Genomic DNA, 18,637 nt, shown 5'->3' with positions numbered 1-18,637 from the left:
AATACTGCTTTTTAAATAAAGAAATCCAATTAATATTATGTCGAATTTAGTTCACCCTTTTGATCCGGTCCTCCATAATATTTTCTGGTTCTCATGTGGCCCTATGCAAAAAATAATTGCCCACCCTTCAAGATTCTTGAAGCTAGTTTAATCTCACATCAGCAATATTTAGCAAGAGCCCGAGAGTTAAATGAGAATGCGACAAAGGCTAGTTACGAGGTAGCAACACTGATCGCAAAGCATTCCTAACCTTTCAACAAAGGTGAATTTATGAAATACTGTAATGAAATCTGTCCTGAGAAGCAGCAAGAGTTTGACGCCTCAGATGCTGCTCAGTTACTGATTTTTTTTTGAGGGTGGTGGACAATGAAATAAACGTTACTGAAGAACTATTTGACCTCCAGAGCCTGAAAACCCAAACGAGAGGAACAGACTTTTTCCTCTTCTGTTTGCACTGCCGTGGATGACATAAAACTCCAGTGGAATAAAATTTCTGAGATTATTACGGATGGCGCACCATGACCGGCGAATGAAGTGGATTAGCAACACTAATAAGTAACAAAGTAAGTGAAGAAGAGGGTGAAGCTGTAAAACTCCATTGCATCATTCATCAGCAAGTCCTGTGTCCCAAACATCTCCAAGACAAACATGTTATGAAACGGGTGATAAAACCTATGAACTATATCCGCTCCAGAGTGCTATTCCACCGTTAGTTTCAACAATTTCTAAGCGAGATTCATGCAGAATATGGAGATGTTGTCTATTACACTGATGTGCGATGGCTCAGTCGAGGTTCTGCACTTTCATGCTTCTACTCTCTTAGGCAGCAAATCAGAGTTTTTGGCAGAAAAGGGACAACCTAGCTGGCACCCTTGGCAAATAGTTTGGACACCCCTGGCTGATTTGGGTTTTCTAGTTGATATTACAAAGACACAGTCATAAGACAACTATATTCACACATCAAACCTTTGGGACCAAGCTGAAATTGTTTTAAAGGCACCTGTCGCAGGCCCAAACCAATACCGCACACTTTTTAAGTACACAGGACCTCCTGCGAACCCATGAGCGGTAGCCTACATCTGGTGCGTTGTCATCTGTTCTGTGCCAAATCCTCTGTCTGTCTGCCAGCTCGCACGCAGCCCAGCCCCTTTGCGCTGCCGCTGCCTGCCATGATCATTGCCTCGAAATGCGCTCACTGCACACGAAACACCAGGCTGAACAACGGGTTTTAAAAAATGTCCACTACAGCAAAACATGTACACACACAAGTTTACAAGTGTTTCAATTTTTGTTTCATTTTTTTCTTCCACTTAAAGGTTGTCCCCAGTTGTTATGTTTACAGGACTTTATAGGCTATTTAAGTATTGTCCTCTTTCAGTAAAAGTGTTCCCAGACAGGCTCTATTTAATTTACAGCAATTTATGTGTATACTGTACAGTGAAACTCCTCTACAACGAAATCATGTTTGCAGCAAGACATTTTTCACCACAGGGAGTTTTTCACTGTAGCAAATTTGATCTGAGATGTAAACACACACACACACACACACACACACACACACACACACACACACACAAACGAATGTGTACACGCACACACAAACGTATGTGTACTCTTTATTTTTATTCCAATTGTGCAAGTATGAGCACACACTTATTTGACACTTCATATAGTCGGTGTAGAAAGAAAAAAAAGGGAAGGATATTGCAAAATTTACGATCAGCATTCACTTTCACTTACATCAATTTCTTGGATAATGTATTTTATTTTGCTTCCTCCGTCTTTCTTTTTGGTCACTTTCACCCTCTCTTCCAGCGTCACAGCGCTTCTTGTCTTAACTGCTTGACATCCAAAGGTCCGTTTTGTAGCCATTTTAGCAATGCAACGTTCATGCTGTGTCTGAATCTAACAATAACAAATACTTCCTGGACCCGGTGGCTTTTTTTCCCCACTATCTCACTGTCTCTAACTCAACCTCCCCTCGATCGCCACCCAAGACAGCGTTGCTCAGCTGATGTCATGCAATGAACTTTTAAAGCCAGCCACGAGACACTTCGTAGTCCTCGATGGCCATAGTTAGCGTAATGGAACTCGCCTTCTCTCTAATTAGCGTTCCAGTTAGCGTAAGGTTTTTAGCATGATAACAAATAAAGCATTCGTGGAAAAGTTCGTTTATTTGACTGTCCGTCGAGCCACAAGCAATTTACTCTGAGCACCTAATCGGATGCATTCCACTCTATCTTCCACGGATCTAGCTACAGTATCTATATACATAGATAGTGAGGTCCCTCTTGGCCAATCGGAGGCCAGGATGATGCTCGGTAAGTCAATGGCAGAGCAGCTATGACTATGTTGCATTCAGGAAACTCGGAGCTGTGAACGAAATAAAAATCCTTCAGTATGTAAACCAGTGTGGTGGTTGCTGTTGCCGTTTCCGAACGAAGCAGTAGAGGTCGCTGTTGGATTAGACTTCGTTGTCGTCAATCTCTTCGCGAGGCAAGAGCAGAGAAAAAGATTTCGTATAACGCTTTTTTTTTTCGTTGTATGGGGGCAGGAGAATGGGAATGGTGTTAATGCATGACGATTTTTTCACACGAGGGTGTATTTTCGCCCATGTAGGTTTCATTGTAGAGGAGTTTCACTGTACAGTACAGTAGGCCAGGTCTATATACTCAAGTTCGGGCTAATAAGTCTTTCATAATTGTTAAAAGTGTTAAAATACAAATGTTTAATTTACATCACTTTTTAATAAGCCATAGCCTATGCTCAGGTTCAGGCTTCTTCAGTCTATAAAAAAATAACAATGCACATTGCTAATAAATCACTTTGAACTTTAAATACGTCTAAATGCTTTCTTGACTTCTCCTTCCTTACTGACCACCAAGTGACCCCAGGGCCCAGAAGCTAATATGACATGTTAAATCATGTCAATTAAATCAAAGCATTTTGTTTTTTTAGTTTAAAAAATAGATGTGATTCTATGCATTTCAGGGTTTCGGGGAGCTAAACCCTCAAATTTCGTTCAGAATTGAAAGGTGGCAACGCTCCGAGAGGCGTTATTAAATCGGTTCAGTTGGCCACATAAAGCCATTGCTCAATAAGTCCAGGACGTTGTATGTGACACATAATGTACTCGCAGAACATTTTTGACACCGACTGGCTGTTGCGATGCAGCGTGATGCAAACGTGTGGCATGAGTTGCAAAATTTGAACTCAAACGAATTTGCAAAGAAACACATTTTTGCATCTTGACCACAGCGCCAAATTCATGCCTGTTTTTTTTTTTTCTTGGTCTGTTGCATTTGAAGGGACAGTGCGGAAACATTTTTACATGTTCATAATTTCAAAAACCCACTATTAATTTCAATAATATGCAAAATATATGTTCTAGGTATTATTTTCTGGAATTGTAGGTGAAATAATTGCTAATTATATTACAAAAGGCGCTCCTTCCCGACAGGAGACTGCCGTGTTTCGCCACCATCTTTCTGCTACGGATACCTGAAGGAAACAAACTTAGTGACCGTTCCTCAAAATCATGACTACAGAATGTGTAATAAATGCCATGGCTTGCTCCGTCACTTGAGGGTATACTAGAAGTCGTTTGGGATAACATTTTGCTCGCATCTCAACTGAAAAAAATTCGTGGGAGGCTTGTAAAGTATGGTCTCCCTGAGGCACCGGAGTGCCTGTGCTTCAATCTTAGGTCATTGCATTTTTTTTGTTGACCAGTAGATGGCACTAAATTCGACACAGTGTATCTTTAATGTTATTATATTATGTGAATAGTTCAATTGGCGTCCGCAGCCCCGCAACACTTGTCTACATTCAACTGAATATGTGTGTGCTTGTGTGTGTTGAAGTGCGTTTACTTCAGTTCTGTTGGCTCAATTGGAGCCTCAGGAGCCATAGGCCTGTAGTGCCACCTACAGGTTGATTTCAGAAGCACCTGCCACTACCCAACACCCACAGGCCAGTGCAGGGATCAGGAACACATTCCTCTTGTCAAATTCTGACAGGAGCCAGCTGGAAGCTGGAGGCTTATTACTTAGCTCGGGATGGGCTGTAGACGGTCAGGAGCACAGGATGTGTGAGAGGGAGGGAGGGATGGAGGAGGCGAGAAAAAAAAGAAAAGGTGGGCAGGGCTGCCTTGTAATCACTCCTGTCTGCCCGCATGGAGCATAGTGGAGGAGTAAAGACACTTGTGCTTTTTTAAGCTTGTGGAGTACAAAGACAGAGAAGACACGGTTGTGCCACTTGTGTCATCCGGCAGTGAGAGAGTGATTGTGTTGGCTGTAAACTCATTGGAACATGAGAGGAAGGAGGTTACTGCTGCTGCTCTGTTTCTGCGGTGGGCCATGGCAGCTGACAGGTACAGCATGGTACAGCACTTTTTTAATGTACTGTATGTGTTGTAGCTCTAAAAATATGTGCTTGCATTAGACGACATAGCCTTGACATACAATTCTACAAATAGCTTCGTGATTTAGAAGGTTTTCAAATACAGTACGTGACTGCTTTTCTCCTCCTTTTTCTAGAGTTTTTACAGCTGCGAATGTTCCATCATTAAGCAGCCAGCACGTACCGTAATAGTTGTATGACAGTCAATGCCCTTAAAGTCAAAGGCACTGGCCTTCCTTCAAAGTTGAGGAATATTGTAAATTTAATTGACCCAGTCACAATTTCCTCTCCCAGCTTCCTCATCTGCCAAATGACAAAATAATTCACTGCCTCAATCAAATCTACTGAGAAGGCTGCATGCAGGCGCACTTGTGTCTGCATCTAATTAAGGAAGTCAGAACAACCAGTGTCCAGCACAGTGGCCAACGTTGTTTAGTTATCAACTTGCTTAATATGATTAAATCAGTTGATGATATCTGCCAATGTCGCTTGTGGTCATTATGAGAGGATGTGATGATGGATCAGTGTTTCGGTACGAATGACTACAATGGTGGTTCTTTCCATGCAGGTGTGCATTGCGAAGTGGATATTGACGAGTGTGACAGCAATCCCTGCCAGAATGGTGCCACATGTGAAGATGCTGCCAACTCTTATATATGTCAGTGTCCTGAACCAGAACCTGATAAAGAGCCATTGGGTGGGCGCAACTGTGATGTTTTCCTGATTGGCTGTCAGCAGCACCAATGTCAACATGACGGCATCTGCATGCCACTGCTGACAGCGTATGGCGAGCATAGCTACACGTGCCTCTGTGGGCCGGGCTGGACAGGAGGACTCTGCAACACCTCTACCACCTTTTCCTTCAACTCCCAGGGCTACGTCCACATGCAGCTGCCTGTTTCGAAAAACAGAGCTAGACAAGTTACTGATGACCACATGTATGGACTCCATATGCAGCTGAGATTCAGGAGCACTCTACCTGACATGTTGTTGTACCATCGCGGTACCATGGAACACTTCATCTCCCTGGAGTTAGTGCGGGGTTCTCTCCAGGCCAAGTTAAAATTTGGGCGATTGCTGCAGGTCATTTATCCAGGTCCAGTGAATGACGGAGAATGGTACCAAGTCACTGTGACTATGGATGAGCGGTTGATTATGGCCGTCGAGGGACCTGGCTGTGATGAAGGATGTCAAGTGAAAAATCAAGTGTACAACCATCTGATCTTCTTCCAGTCAAATTCATTTCAACAGTTGTATGTAGGAGGAGCACCAAAGGAATATTTGACACTCACGATAAGTGGGAGAAGTTTCATTGGCTGCATGGAAGACCTTCGAGTTGACAATAAATTGCTGCTGCCTCAGGACCTCATGAGGGAGGAGAACATAGGCTTGGAATTGGGCTGTGTCAAAGAAGATGTGTGCCACGACGACCCTTGCAAACAATTTGGGTTTTGCCTGGACATGTGGGTTGTGGCCAAATGTCAGTGTCACCGCCCATACTTTGGAGAAACGTGTGAAAGAGGTGAGAGTTCTTTGAATTGTGGTATTACGCTGCATTTGAAGCTGTCTGAATTCCCACAAACTATCTGCCTGAATAGCTCTGGTAATGCAACTTCAGGCAGTTTACTTAGTTGCTAAAACAGACAAGCTACAGCTTTAGATTCGTAAAACTGCAGGAATTTGAAAAACAAGTCATTCAGACACTGCATGTACCTGATACTGTATAATGAATCCGTTTCAACATTGTCTTTGTAGAGTACCCATCCTGGACCTTTGGTCATGAGAACACTACAAGCTACGCTGCCTTCAACATCACAGAAACCCACGGAGAAAATTTTACCATCTCCTTTATAATGCGCTCTCTTAAAAAAAATGGCCTTCTTCTGCAGTTTCGCCGAGGGCAAAAGTCCTACCTGACAATTTACCTGAAGGAAGCTACAGTCGCCATCTACAGCCCTTACACCACACTCTTGTCGGAAGCTAAGTTTGTCACAGATGGGAAAAATAATTTGGTGACGTTAAAAGTAAACTATGGCCATGTGTTCTTCCCCATAGCGAGGAACCATCGCGCCATAGGGAATGTGAGCATAGAAGCAGGGGATGTTGTGTATGTCGGAGGACTTCCTGGAGGTGAAAATTTCAATAACTGGGGTGGAAAATTTAAGGGCTGCCTACAAGACATTCGACTGGATGACAAGCATTTGTCCATCATGGACCATGAAGGAGAGGCGGACATTTATCAGGCAACTGATGTGAAGAATATTCTCCCAGGATGTCAAAGTGACAATACATGCAAGGTATGGCATAAACACTACACCTGATCCCCACAAAGCAGTTTTAGGACAAATCCCCCCATTTTACCGGTGCTTTTATTTCTAAACTGAGGGAACTGTGTTGCAATGTTTCCGTGCACTCTGACAGTTGGGCTGTGCTATGCTGTGCTGCCTCAACCTAACTGACGTTGATCTGGTTGTGAATCCCTTTGATCTGTTTCTTACGTCCTAATCTCCTCTGCGGCTCGTTCTGAACCCCTGCAGTCGTCTTGGGTTAGAGATTTTACAAGTGAGCATCTAATCTATGCACCTGTGTTTGTCTGTACACAGCATGAGCCATGTGTCAACGGTGGAAAGTGTCAGATCACCTGGAATGATTTCAAGTGTGACTGCCCCATTAACTTCTCTGGACGACTGTGTGAGAGACGTTTGTGGTGTGTCGAAAACCCTTGCTTTGAAGGAGGCCAGTGTGTCGACGTATGGGATGGTTATGAATGTAAGTAATCTTTTGTCACTACCTTCATTCAAGATAAAAGTCATTTGAGGGCAAGTGTTAGAAAAGGGTCAAATCAGCATTCAGTGGTTTAGACAACCCACCGATCGGATATGATTTACATCCAAGGAAGAAATTGACATTGTGTTTCTTTTACCTTCCAGGTGAAAGACATTCTGTAATGTCAAAGATTCTCGACGCAACTAGCGTCACTATGAAAAATAACTACTGGTCAATGATACCATTCATCCATTTTCTGATCCGCTTATCCTCACAAGGGTCACGGGGCGTGCTGGAGCCTATCCCAGCCGTCTTCGGGCAGTAGGCGGGGGACACCCTGAACTGGTTGCCAGCCAATTGCAGGGCACACAGAGACAAACAACCATCTGCGCTCACACTCACACCTAGGGACAATTTAGAGTGTTCCATTAACCTGCCATGCATGTTTTTGGAATGTGGGAGGAAACCGGAGTACCCGGAGGCACAGGGAGAACATGCAAACTCCACACAGGAAGGCCGGAGCTGGAATCGAACCCCGCACCTCTGTACTGTGAGGCCGGCATGCTAACCAGTCAACCACCAGGCCACCCGTCAATGATACCTGAGTAGAAAAAAATACATGCGAAAATAGCTCTTCCATAAAGGCCACAAAATGAAGACTGTACAGTGTTTAAAATTGCTGATCTCCACTCAAGGTAAAAAAAAAATAGCATCTTAAACTCATTATCTTTGCCTCCCACAGGTCTGACTGAAGCCATTTTCCAGGACAATGCTCTTGAGTATTTTGCCAACAACTCCCTGTTGAGTCCAGTAACAAACATCACGATGGACATTAGAACACGGGACGACAACGGAATCTTGTTGAGGGCTGAGAACCGAGCTGAGGTATTCTGTCTGGGCCTCCTTAATTCTACACTTCTGGTCAAAATGGACACCGGGACGAGTGCAGAGCTGCTGGCTTTTACCAGTGACAGGACCGTCGCAGATGGAGCGTGGCATCGCATCCAGTTGACCATGATGGACCCTGCACAGTCAGTGTCCCGATGGCGTCTAACTGTCGATGGGCAGATAGCAGGTTGTAGCCTTGGAGTTGGCGGCAACCTCAATTTCCTGAATGATACCCAAATTTGGCTGGCGGAAAAATATTCCGGATGTTTGGGGGAAGTGCGAGTCGGTGGAATCTACCTTCCAATTTTCAGTGTCCCAGATGCCCCTCAGTCAAGTCATTTCTCCAGACTGAGTGGACGTGAGCCAAACTTGGGATGCCAGGGTGCCCCGGTTTGTGACTCTCAGCCGTGTTTCAATGAGGGTGTGTGCCAGGACCACTTCAATGAGTTTAACTGCAGCTGCAACCCAGGGTGGGAGGGAGAACTTTGCGAGGCCGAAATAAATGAGTGCTCCTCTGGACCCTGTGTCTATGGGACATGTGAAGACCTTCTGGCAGACTACCAATGTGACTGCGAGCCTGGATATATAGGGAGAAACTGTCAGCAAGAGGTGGATAACTGTTTGGAGTTTAGCTGCTTAAATGAGGGGACTTGTGTGGAAACAAAGGCAACTCATACCTGTGTATGTCCTTCTGGATACGTGGGCAAACGCTGTCAGTAAGTTGTTCATCTCTCTCTTACGTATAATTTTAGAGCATGTGAGACTTAATATAGCTTATCGTACTTCTTAAACCCGTTTTCAGTAGGGTTGTCCCGAGCCGATCAACAGGATCGCAAATCAGGGTGGGACACATAATCTTCAGCTGATCGGTATCGGCAGAAAAATAATTGGATTCTTAATTTTGAAAGTTCACTTGATTTGAACTACTGCCGATTACAAAGGTATCATCTTGGGATACTTAAAATTTTTTGTAAAAATAAGAATAAAAAGATAATTTGAATATTGTCTTCTTTTTCTTCCCCGGTGCATTGCAGACATATTGGATCAGGACTGGATATCGGCAGATACTTAAAATCAAGTGACTTGGACTCGGCTGCAAAAGAATGTGATCGGGACATCCCTCCTTTTTACTCTTTAAGTAGACATATACCAGTTACATATACCAGTCTTTTTGCAAGCCATCTAATAATTCTGCACTTAATTCTCAACTCAACTGACTTTATAGAGCACTTTAAAACAACCACCGCTGTATACAAAGTGCTGTACATGGAGCAAATATTATATATATAACAACAAACAATAAAACAAGAAATTAATCACGAAGACAGTAGATAACACAAAAACAGTAAAAACTAAAAATCAAGTCACATGTTCAGTCAAAAGCCAAAGAATAACAATGAGTTTTAAGACGAGTTTTAAAGATGGGCAGCAAGGGGGCTTGCCGAATGTTCAGTGGGAGGTCATTCCAGTGAGAGGGAGCAGGAACGGAAAAGGCTCGATCCTCTCTGAGCCTCTGCTTAGTTCTTGGTACCTCTAATAATGTCTGGTCCGCAGACCTGAGAAACAGGTGTGTTGGGGCGGAGGGGCTCAGAGAGGTAAGGTGGAGCGAGGTCATTTAAAGATTTGAAAACGAATAATAGGATCTTAAAAAGAACTCTAAAATGTATAGGATTGTGTAATGTTAATAATGAGACATAAAAACAATATATTATGTACTCACCCATGTCTTTGTGTATAAACAGATGATCGCTATACGACGCTCCACAGAAGGCCTACATGTACAGTGTCTCACTTCCAAGTGTTACTTTTTGTCTTTTTATTATTAGTTCATTATTATTATTATCATTTTGCACCGAGCAGCCTACATAGAGATGTGTGTGAAGAACAACTTGTTTCGTGACATTTGAAAACAAACCACCTCGACATCGCGTGACTTTATTGCCGGGAATTGCGCTAGTGTTGTGTCCGAATGGGCCGGGGTGGGATCCATAAATGTAACTTATTTTCCTGATTTTACCATATTATACCAGTCAAAATAACCGTCAAAGGTAGAGATCATTTTTAGCCTCTGCTCTGCCAGGAATTAGTTTGATTTCCTCCTTTAGAATTGTCTCCTTGCCACCGGTACCCTCTCTGTGGTGGCACATAAACCCAAACGGATTTTGTGGAAGCTGCGATGTACATTTCTTCCTCAATTTCTTTTTTGTTAGTGTTCAAATTTGAACTTACAGTACTGTGATACCTCAAACATGTTAATTATAATCACTCCATGTGACCTTTACAGACTGCATAGGGACCTTTGGTCAATTTTTAAAAAATCATTAATATCAATGCCAGTGCATTTCTTCGCCTGCTAACTGATTTTTAAATATTGTAAGCAAAACTTCACGAATTAAAAGCACGAAGCATAAAGTCACCAGCGAGTGACTTTGGCATCCTATTTTTGTGCCCAACAGGCGGCGATTCCCTCCAGTGGCATGCGATGCCAAAACAGAGTGCCTTCATGGAGGGGTTTGCATAGGAGGAGACACTGGCGGCAACTGCACCTGCAAGCCAGGGTACACTGGTGCCAGGTGAGTCTCACATATTCAACATCCGACACTTGCTTAGTCTGAAAGCTGAACTGATATTCTTGTAGAAAGTCACCTGTCCAATCAAGGTTCCATTTCAGATTACACTGGATTTTATATAGTAACACTTCCCAGAATGTATTTCATCTTAATTTGGTAGAATTCATGCAGAGAAAATCTGAAGGTCAGCAAAAATAGAGAAAAGGTTCATCATTAAAAAAAAAAAAAAATGTGACATGATGTATTTTACAATTGTTGTCATTTTTTTTCTTTTTCTCAATACAAAGAAAATTCTCCAAACATGCTGTTGAGACAGGCTTAGACTGTCTCAACATGTCAGGTCAGGAGAGTGTTTGTTGGTGAGACCTGCTTGTGAAGGTGTGTCACTTCATGTAGTATTAAAGCCCTGCTGATGTCTTTCAGGTGTGAGACAGAAATAGACGAATGTGAGTCCAGTCCTTGTCTTAATGGTGCCACCTGTCTAGACAGACTCAACCACTTCAAGTGTGCATGTGTGCCAGGCTATAGTGGCTCCCTGTGTGAAAGCAATGTAAGTGATAATGAAATCTTTGCACCAATTCATCAACCTGAGCATGGGCGCAGATGGCATGGGGGGCAGGTGGGACACCGCCCGCCCACCACCCCCATATATATATATATATATATATATATACCGGTATATGAATCATGTATATATGTATATATTTGTACACACACTCACTCACACACACACACTGGCACTTTGTTTAAATTAATTCATTCTATGACTACACACAGTGGGTAGAATAAATATATGCTTTGTTCCTCATGAATGTAATACTTTCATTTTCTTGTGATCATTAATAATAATCTAATACACACGTGTAAAGAAATGACAAATGTCAAGAAAAGAAATACAGCACATTTGGTATAATTGGTTTAAAAGGAGTCAAGAAATATATTTGTCCCGGTCCCGGTCCATTAAAAAAAAAAAAAAATCAATTGATCTTTGAACATAAACATATTACATAAATGATAGATTTTCCTAGTATATGTTTTAAAACTACTGTATCCCTCCCTGAGGCATTACCTTATCGTGGTGGAGGGATTTGCGTATCCCAATGATCCTAGGAGCTAAGTTGTCTGGGGCTTTATGCCCCTGCCGGTGTCCTCCATGGCAAACAAGTCCGAGGTGAGGGTCCAGAAAAAAGTTCCAAAATTCCTTTTGATGTTGATGAAAATTGGGTTATGTTCTCTCATGCCTTGTTGTGGGTCACCAGGGCCCCCTGTTCATGGGTTCTCATATTCAGGAGGAGCAGTGTGGTTTTTGTCCTGGCTGTAGAACAATGCACCAGCTCTACACCCTTGACAGGATCCTTGAGGGTGAATGCAAGGTCGCACAACTAGTTAAGTTCCTCAGAGAGTTCTGTGGAGGCTGCTTTGGGTGTACGGAGTACCGATACAGACTGTTTGGTCCCTGCACAACCGATCTTTGAACTGCATCGTCAGCACTAAGTCTGATTCATTTCCGGGGATGGTTGGAGTGCCCTTTGTCAACGATTCTGTTCATAACCTTTATGGACAGAATTTTTTGGCGCAGCAAAGGAGTTTGAGAGGTTCCAGTTTGGTGGTCTCATATTGTAATCTCTGCTTTTTGCAGATGATGTGGTAGTGTTGGCTTCATCAACCCGCAATCTCCAACTGTCACGTAGCAAGGTGGTGGTGGACCCCAAAACCAGGCAGGAGGGAGGAGCAGGGTGTATTTGAAGAAGTGTATTGATAAAACACAGAAAACTAAATCCAAAACAAAGTCATGAAAACAAAACGAATCCAAAGTAACAAACAAACACCATGGCAGAAACTAAAAACTCTCAATAACAAACACATGACCAAAACATGACTGAAGCTAAAACATAACAATGAACTAAACATGACTGAAACAAACATGACAGAAGCCAAGAGCAAACAATGACCCGACACTGAGTGTTCGGGCTGGGAGTCCTTTTAAAAGCAGAGTTTAAAGCCACTAATTATCTAACGACCAACAGGTGTGCAGCTGCAGGGAAAAGCCCCACAGTGCCGCCTGTTGGTCACAAACTGAAACATGACACCAACTCTCACTGGAGCAGTTCACAGCTGAGTGTAAAACGGTTGGGATGAAAATCAGCACCTCCAAATTTGAGACCATTGTCCTGGGATGAGATCCTGCCCGAAAGTACCACATTTTCCTCACTATAAGGCACTTATAAGGTGACCATTAAGGTGCACCTTCAATGAATGGCCTATTTTAAAATTGTTTTCATACATAGCATGCACCGCATTATAAGGTGCATAGAATACAAGCTACAATAGTGGCTCCGGTTGCATTATGCAGCCATTAGATCGAGCTACACTAAAGGGAATATAATACATTATCATACAGCTTTATTTATAGAGCTTTCACAACTGCTGCAGCTGTAACAAAGCGCTTTCCAGAACATTTAAAATGCTACATCCAAGAAATCAGAATATTGATCCATATTTAAGGCGCATCGAATTATAAGGACACACTGTCGGCTTTTGAGAAAATTGAATGCTTTGTGGGTTGTGATCGAAAAGGTATGAATGAATAACAGTTGCTCTCATGTCCCCTTGCAGAAAAATCAGCAAAAGGAGCGGATCCCTTGGCTGGCGGTGACCATCCCCCTCACCACATTATGTTTATTACTCGCCATCTTAGTTATATTTTTCCTTGTCATGACAGCCCGGAAGAAGCGTCAGTCAGAGGGCACCTACAGTCCCAGCTCACAGGAGGTGGCTGGAGCCAGGTTGGAGATGGGCAGTGTCCTCAAAGTGCCTCCTGAGGAGAGGCTAATCTGAGGCCTGCAGCCTCATATTCAAAGTTGTGTGGAACTAGTAGAGCAGACTCTGAAGGGACTTACTGCCCCCCCCCCCCCAAAAAAAAGCACAAAAAAACCCAAACAAAAAAAAACATGGAAATGCCCAATGGATCTTCTAGACTGATGGCTCCACCTTGGGAAAACTACTGATATTGAAGCTTTGGGATAAGGTAAAATCCAATCAGAAGAGAGGACATGACAAAGATGTGTTTGCAAAGATGTGAAAAGTTGCAAAGACAATCTCATTTTAGAACGCAATTCATTCATCAGCTGATTAAACCACTTTCTTCGTGGGTCATTTTCATATAATTTGAGACACTTTTTCAAATTTTGAAATTGTCTTCCATTATGAAACAGCCACTATTAAAGTCCTATTTTGAAAACTGTATTGATGATTTCAAATTTCAGGCATTCATAATAAAGGCAATCCTAACTGCCAGATCAAATCTTGGCGACACACTGAAATTCGCTTCTTCAGAAAGACATAAACTGCTTCATGAAAATGCCTTCAATGTGATTGATCGAATGATATGAAAATGGCCCACATGCTGTAGATACAAAAGTGGTGGCATCAGCAAGAAAGAAAATGACCTGCTGTCAAAGAAAGACTGAATGAATTGCTTCCAGATATTTTACATTTTTCCATCTGGTTCAAACTTGTCCTGAACAATCCGATCACAAGTGGATAGCTGTCTTATGTTATTTATTACGCGATATCAGTGTTACTATACTATATTTTTCCACAATATTTTTTAAAAGCTATATAATACATACAGTGAGTATGCTACTTCATTTTGGATTGTAAACCATGACCGTTGACTTTCAAACTAATAGACTTTGATTTGAGATTGTTGACTCTTTCTTGTCACGCGAGTTTAAATTATTAACTCGGGCCCAGTTTATAATTTAAATAAAATGAATGACTTCCACTGTGATTATTTGTAGATGAAGAGTATTGAGATTTTTGTACTCCAGAAATATCAAATGAAGGCAATTTAGTATAGAATTAACCACCAAGTATAAATACTGTACATAGGAAATGATAGCAAGCATCTTCAAAAAATTTTTAATGCTACACTGCTATGAACAATAACTAATATATCTGGCATCAGTATGCCACCTGCCATATGTTTGGCCTAAATATTATTCATATTACCACATTATGAAAGGAAAAAAAAACAAGTTACAAGTGAGAGATCAGTATTAGCGAATAAGGATTTAATTACTAAGGTTATTTAGATTTTTCTCGTAAGCACTGAATGTACCCATTATAGCTTCTATTAGGCACAGATTCGCGACTCTGTAAATATGTACTGAGAAATTTTCATATGATTTTGACGGATTATGGGCCCTATTTTCGTGCCCAGGGCAAAGCGCAGGCTAATTGTGCATGTGGGTGGACTTTTCTTTATTTTGGTATTTTCTTAGACGGGTGCAGAGAGAAGCGGGCATCTGTGCCGTAGTGGGAGGAAACATAGCTGACTTGTTTGCCATCCAGTGGGAGCAGCTCCCTTCATTCCCTTGAAATTCAGTGCTGGGAGAGATATGCGGTCCATGTTGCATGTAGCTAGGCACGCACAAAGTACATTTAAAAAGAACTACCAGAACATTTCCACTGGCGGATTATGTAAAATTGGCACTCGGAGACTGCCTACTACCCTTTGATCGTGCATCCGTGAAAAATGCCCCCCTAACCATAGTTATGCCGCCGTCAGCGGGGTGCTTTCAAAAATAATTTTAAGAGGGTAACAAAGATAAATTCATTCAATTAATTGATTTCTACAATGATTCAGAGGGATGGTCCCACGCTGATGGCATATTTATGAATCATATCTACCACACATGTCCGCAGAGCTCTGAATCTGTCTGCCTGCACCTCAATGAAATCCATCAAAATCATGTTTCACCACCTGCACCACAACTTAGACTTGCTTTCAGCTGGTCTAAATTGTGATCTACTTTCTGTCACTAAATCGTCAGTTGCGCCAAGGTGTCAAATAAAAACTACCCTCTGTCCGCTTCTATGCCCACTGAGGCACAACGTGGCCTGAAGCGAAGATGCATCAGTTTCGATGCTGAACGCATGTCCACCTGTCTACAAAAATAGGGCCCATTGTTTTTTCTATTTTTATCTTTAGTACGTGGCATTTAAAACAAACAAATGTAAAACAAACAAACGAAAAACAGAAAACCGACAATGGCATTATTTTTTTAAGGCGTATGTTGACAAGTTTGAAAATTCCAGTTGAGATCGGATGACTCAGGATGGATAATTATACCAGGTCTGACCAGGCCATTGTTTGAACTACGACTGAAGTGACACTGGATTTTTGTTTAATATGTGTCCTTTATGTGGGATTTTTGTATTTGTACGACCATTGAGCAAAGAGCAATATGCTCGAAAATCAAGGATGTGTAGTTTTAGAGGTCATCACACCCAAAGTGGCATTTCCTTGTTCCAACCAATGTATCATTATGGTTACCTTTTACATGGTATGGCATGAAAATATGAGAAGACTTGCACAGACACATACTTGTTTGCACCAACCAGGTGTAACGTTATGACCATTGGAAATATATGATTCACAATCGGGGCAACACCAAATATTTACAAAGATCACATGGTCAGTTCACGAGAATAATTTTGAAACGAATACCCGACATAGGGCAGTGTCTATATCAAAGTTGAGCATCATTAACTTTGTTAAGGCAGAATATTTAAGACAGCTCTTTGTTATATGGATACATGTCATTTGTCACTGGTCATAACGTTGTGGCTCGTCGGAATGACATGGCTGCCTCAACATTTCCACTTTATTCAATGTCACTTGGTTTGTTTGTCGTGCGTTACGCTCAATGAGAATTGTCGGATGCAAAGTACAGATTCTCCCTCCACTCTTTTTTTTAATGTTCAAATATGCCACAACCAACAGAAAGGGTGTTTTGACTTTGTCAAACTAAAAACAAAACAAAACAAAACTGTGTGACTGACATAGACAGCTGTATATTGTCTGAAAAATCACTTGTGCTTGACTTAAACCTCAAAATGATCCCTCAGAACACATTTAGCTGTTTTTCATCGTCTAATGTGTCTTAAAACAGGAATTTGTGAAACTCATGAAGGAGGGTTTTTTTGATACACACACTTGACATACTGATGTGTAAAGAACTGCTGTAACATGACTACGGGGGGCAGCCTTATGTGGTCTCAATAATGTATGTATATACTGTATGATGTGAAAATTTTGTGTTTTGGGTGTTTTTTTTTTGTCATATGCCGCAATTCCTGTGTTTACTGATTTTTGTAACATTCAAAGGGGATGGTATTTAATTGAAAGACTCATCGCAGAAATTTAACGTCGTCACATCTCACTGCCACTTTCCTTCATGAGAAAGAACACATTAGAGTGCATTGATTTTCTTCAGAAACTGTTTTCTGGCGTTATACAGATCGGAAGTTAAGAGTTAGTGTTAGCATACTGTACCACAGTCCTGGCTTGGTTTACTAATACTTAGTTGCAACTCAGTCTGGAGTAATTTATTTATTGCCGACCAAAAGTACATACCGGTACTTAAAAGAAAAAAAAATCAGGGGTGATATGTGAAATCTATTGTTTTTAGCAAAAATATACGCTTAATTCAAATAGGAAAAAACGTAATTTGAAACCAAACAGCTGTTTGATTGTCAGTTATTGTTTGGCCTAATGAAACATGTAAACAACCCCTCGCAAAAAATTGTGGAATCACTAGTTTCGGAGGATGCTCATGCAGTTGTTTAATTTTGTCGGAAAAAAAAAAAAAGCACCCCGCGACCCTAATTAGGATAAAGCAGTTTGGAAAATGAATGAATGAATGAAAAAAAAAGCACTTAACAGACATGACACAAAACTAAAACCATTTCAAATGGCAACTTTCTGGCTTTAACAACAGGGGGAAAATGTGGTTGTAACAGTTATGTACTTGTATTTAGACCAAGCGGAGGGAAACAATTATGGAATTACTCAATTCTGAGGAAAAAAAGTCTGGACTCATGAAACAACAACAACGACAAAAGAACACTTTAATATGCCACTTGTACTTTGTTGCACCGTCGCTGGCTGTTATAACAGCTCACACAGTCTTAGGGGCATGGACATTATGAGTGAATGCGACTCATCTTCAATCTGCCTCCAAATTTCTCTGATTGCTTTTGCTAGATCAGCTTTGGAGTTTGGAGCCTTGTCACGGACCAGTTTCAATCGAAATTGAGATCCCAACTGCAAGTATCTGCAGGCCCTGACATTGACCTTTTTGTGTCTTTTTTTCAAGGAATGTTTTCACAGTTTTTGCTCTATGGATAGATGCATTGTCATCTTGAAAAATGATTTCATCATCCCTAAATGTTCTCTCAATTCATGGCAGAAGAAAAGTGTCCAAAATGCCAATGTAAACTTGTGCATTTATTGAAGATGTAATGACAGCCATTTTCCCGTAGCTATCAACAACTGTGGACATTTTCTTCATTCATTTTTATAAATCTCATTGGAATGGCACTAAACGAAACTTTCAGCATCTTGCCCAATGCAGATTCGCGATTCATCACTGAATATGACTTTCATCCAGTCACCCACAATCCACAATCGCAATTCTTTAGCCCATTGTATCCATCCATCCATCCATTTTCTAATCCACTTTATCCTCACAAGGGTCGCAGGGGGTGCTGAAGCCGATCCCAGCTGTCTTCGGGCAGTAGGCCGGGGACACACTGAACTGGTTGCCAGCCAATCGCAGGGCACAGCCTGTTGTAACTTCATTTTTTTCTGTTTAGGTGTTAATGCTGGCTTTCTATTATCTTTACTGCATGTCAATCCCATTTCCTATAGGCGGTTTCTTACAGTTCGATCACAGAGATTGACTCCAGTTTCCTCTTACGTGTTCCTCATTTGTTTTTCTGGGCATTTTCTGTTTGCAAGACATACAGTATTGCTTTTAGTTTTCATTCTTGATGCTCAGATGTCTTTCCTGGTTGAGCAGTATTCTTTGCCTTTAACAACCTTCCCATGTTGTTGGCGCTCGGTCCAGAATTCAGACAAGGCTGACTGTGAACAACCAACATCTTTTGCAACATTCCACGACAATTTACTTTGATAATACGTTTGATAATCTTCTCCTTTG

The 18,637-nt window shown here is 41.7% G+C and overlaps 1 protein-coding gene across 1 annotated transcript in view; it reads left to right on the top strand.

The window, feature by feature from the left end:
• Positions 1-18,185, top strand: part of LOC147205526 (protein crumbs homolog 2-like) — a 42,524-nt gene extending 24,339 nt beyond the window's left edge. The window contains exons 7-13 of the mRNA XM_086111798.1: positions 4,970-5,923; positions 6,157-6,698; positions 7,005-7,170; positions 7,910-8,771; positions 10,512-10,628; positions 11,049-11,175; positions 13,242-18,185. Of these exons, the coding sequence (XP_085967924.1) occupies positions 4,970-5,923; positions 6,157-6,698; positions 7,005-7,170; positions 7,910-8,771; positions 10,512-10,628; positions 11,049-11,175; positions 13,242-13,463 (2,990 nt within the window). The 3' untranslated portion in view covers positions 13,464-18,185. The remainder of the gene's footprint in view (positions 1-4,969; positions 5,924-6,156; positions 6,699-7,004; positions 7,171-7,909; positions 8,772-10,511; positions 10,629-11,048; positions 11,176-13,241) is intronic.
• The last annotated feature ends 452 nt before the right edge of the window (positions 18,186-18,637 follow it).

The sequence above is a fragment of the Hippocampus guttulatus genome, chromosome 5 (genome assembly GCF_054856545.1).
Source record: "Hippocampus guttulatus isolate MCC_2025c chromosome 5, RoL_Hgut_1.0, whole genome shotgun sequence".
Taxonomy (NCBI): Eukaryota; Metazoa; Chordata; class Actinopteri; order Syngnathiformes; family Syngnathidae; genus Hippocampus; species Hippocampus guttulatus.
Note: the sequence above shows the minus strand (reverse complement) of the source record. Positions and strands in the feature narration are given on the sequence as shown.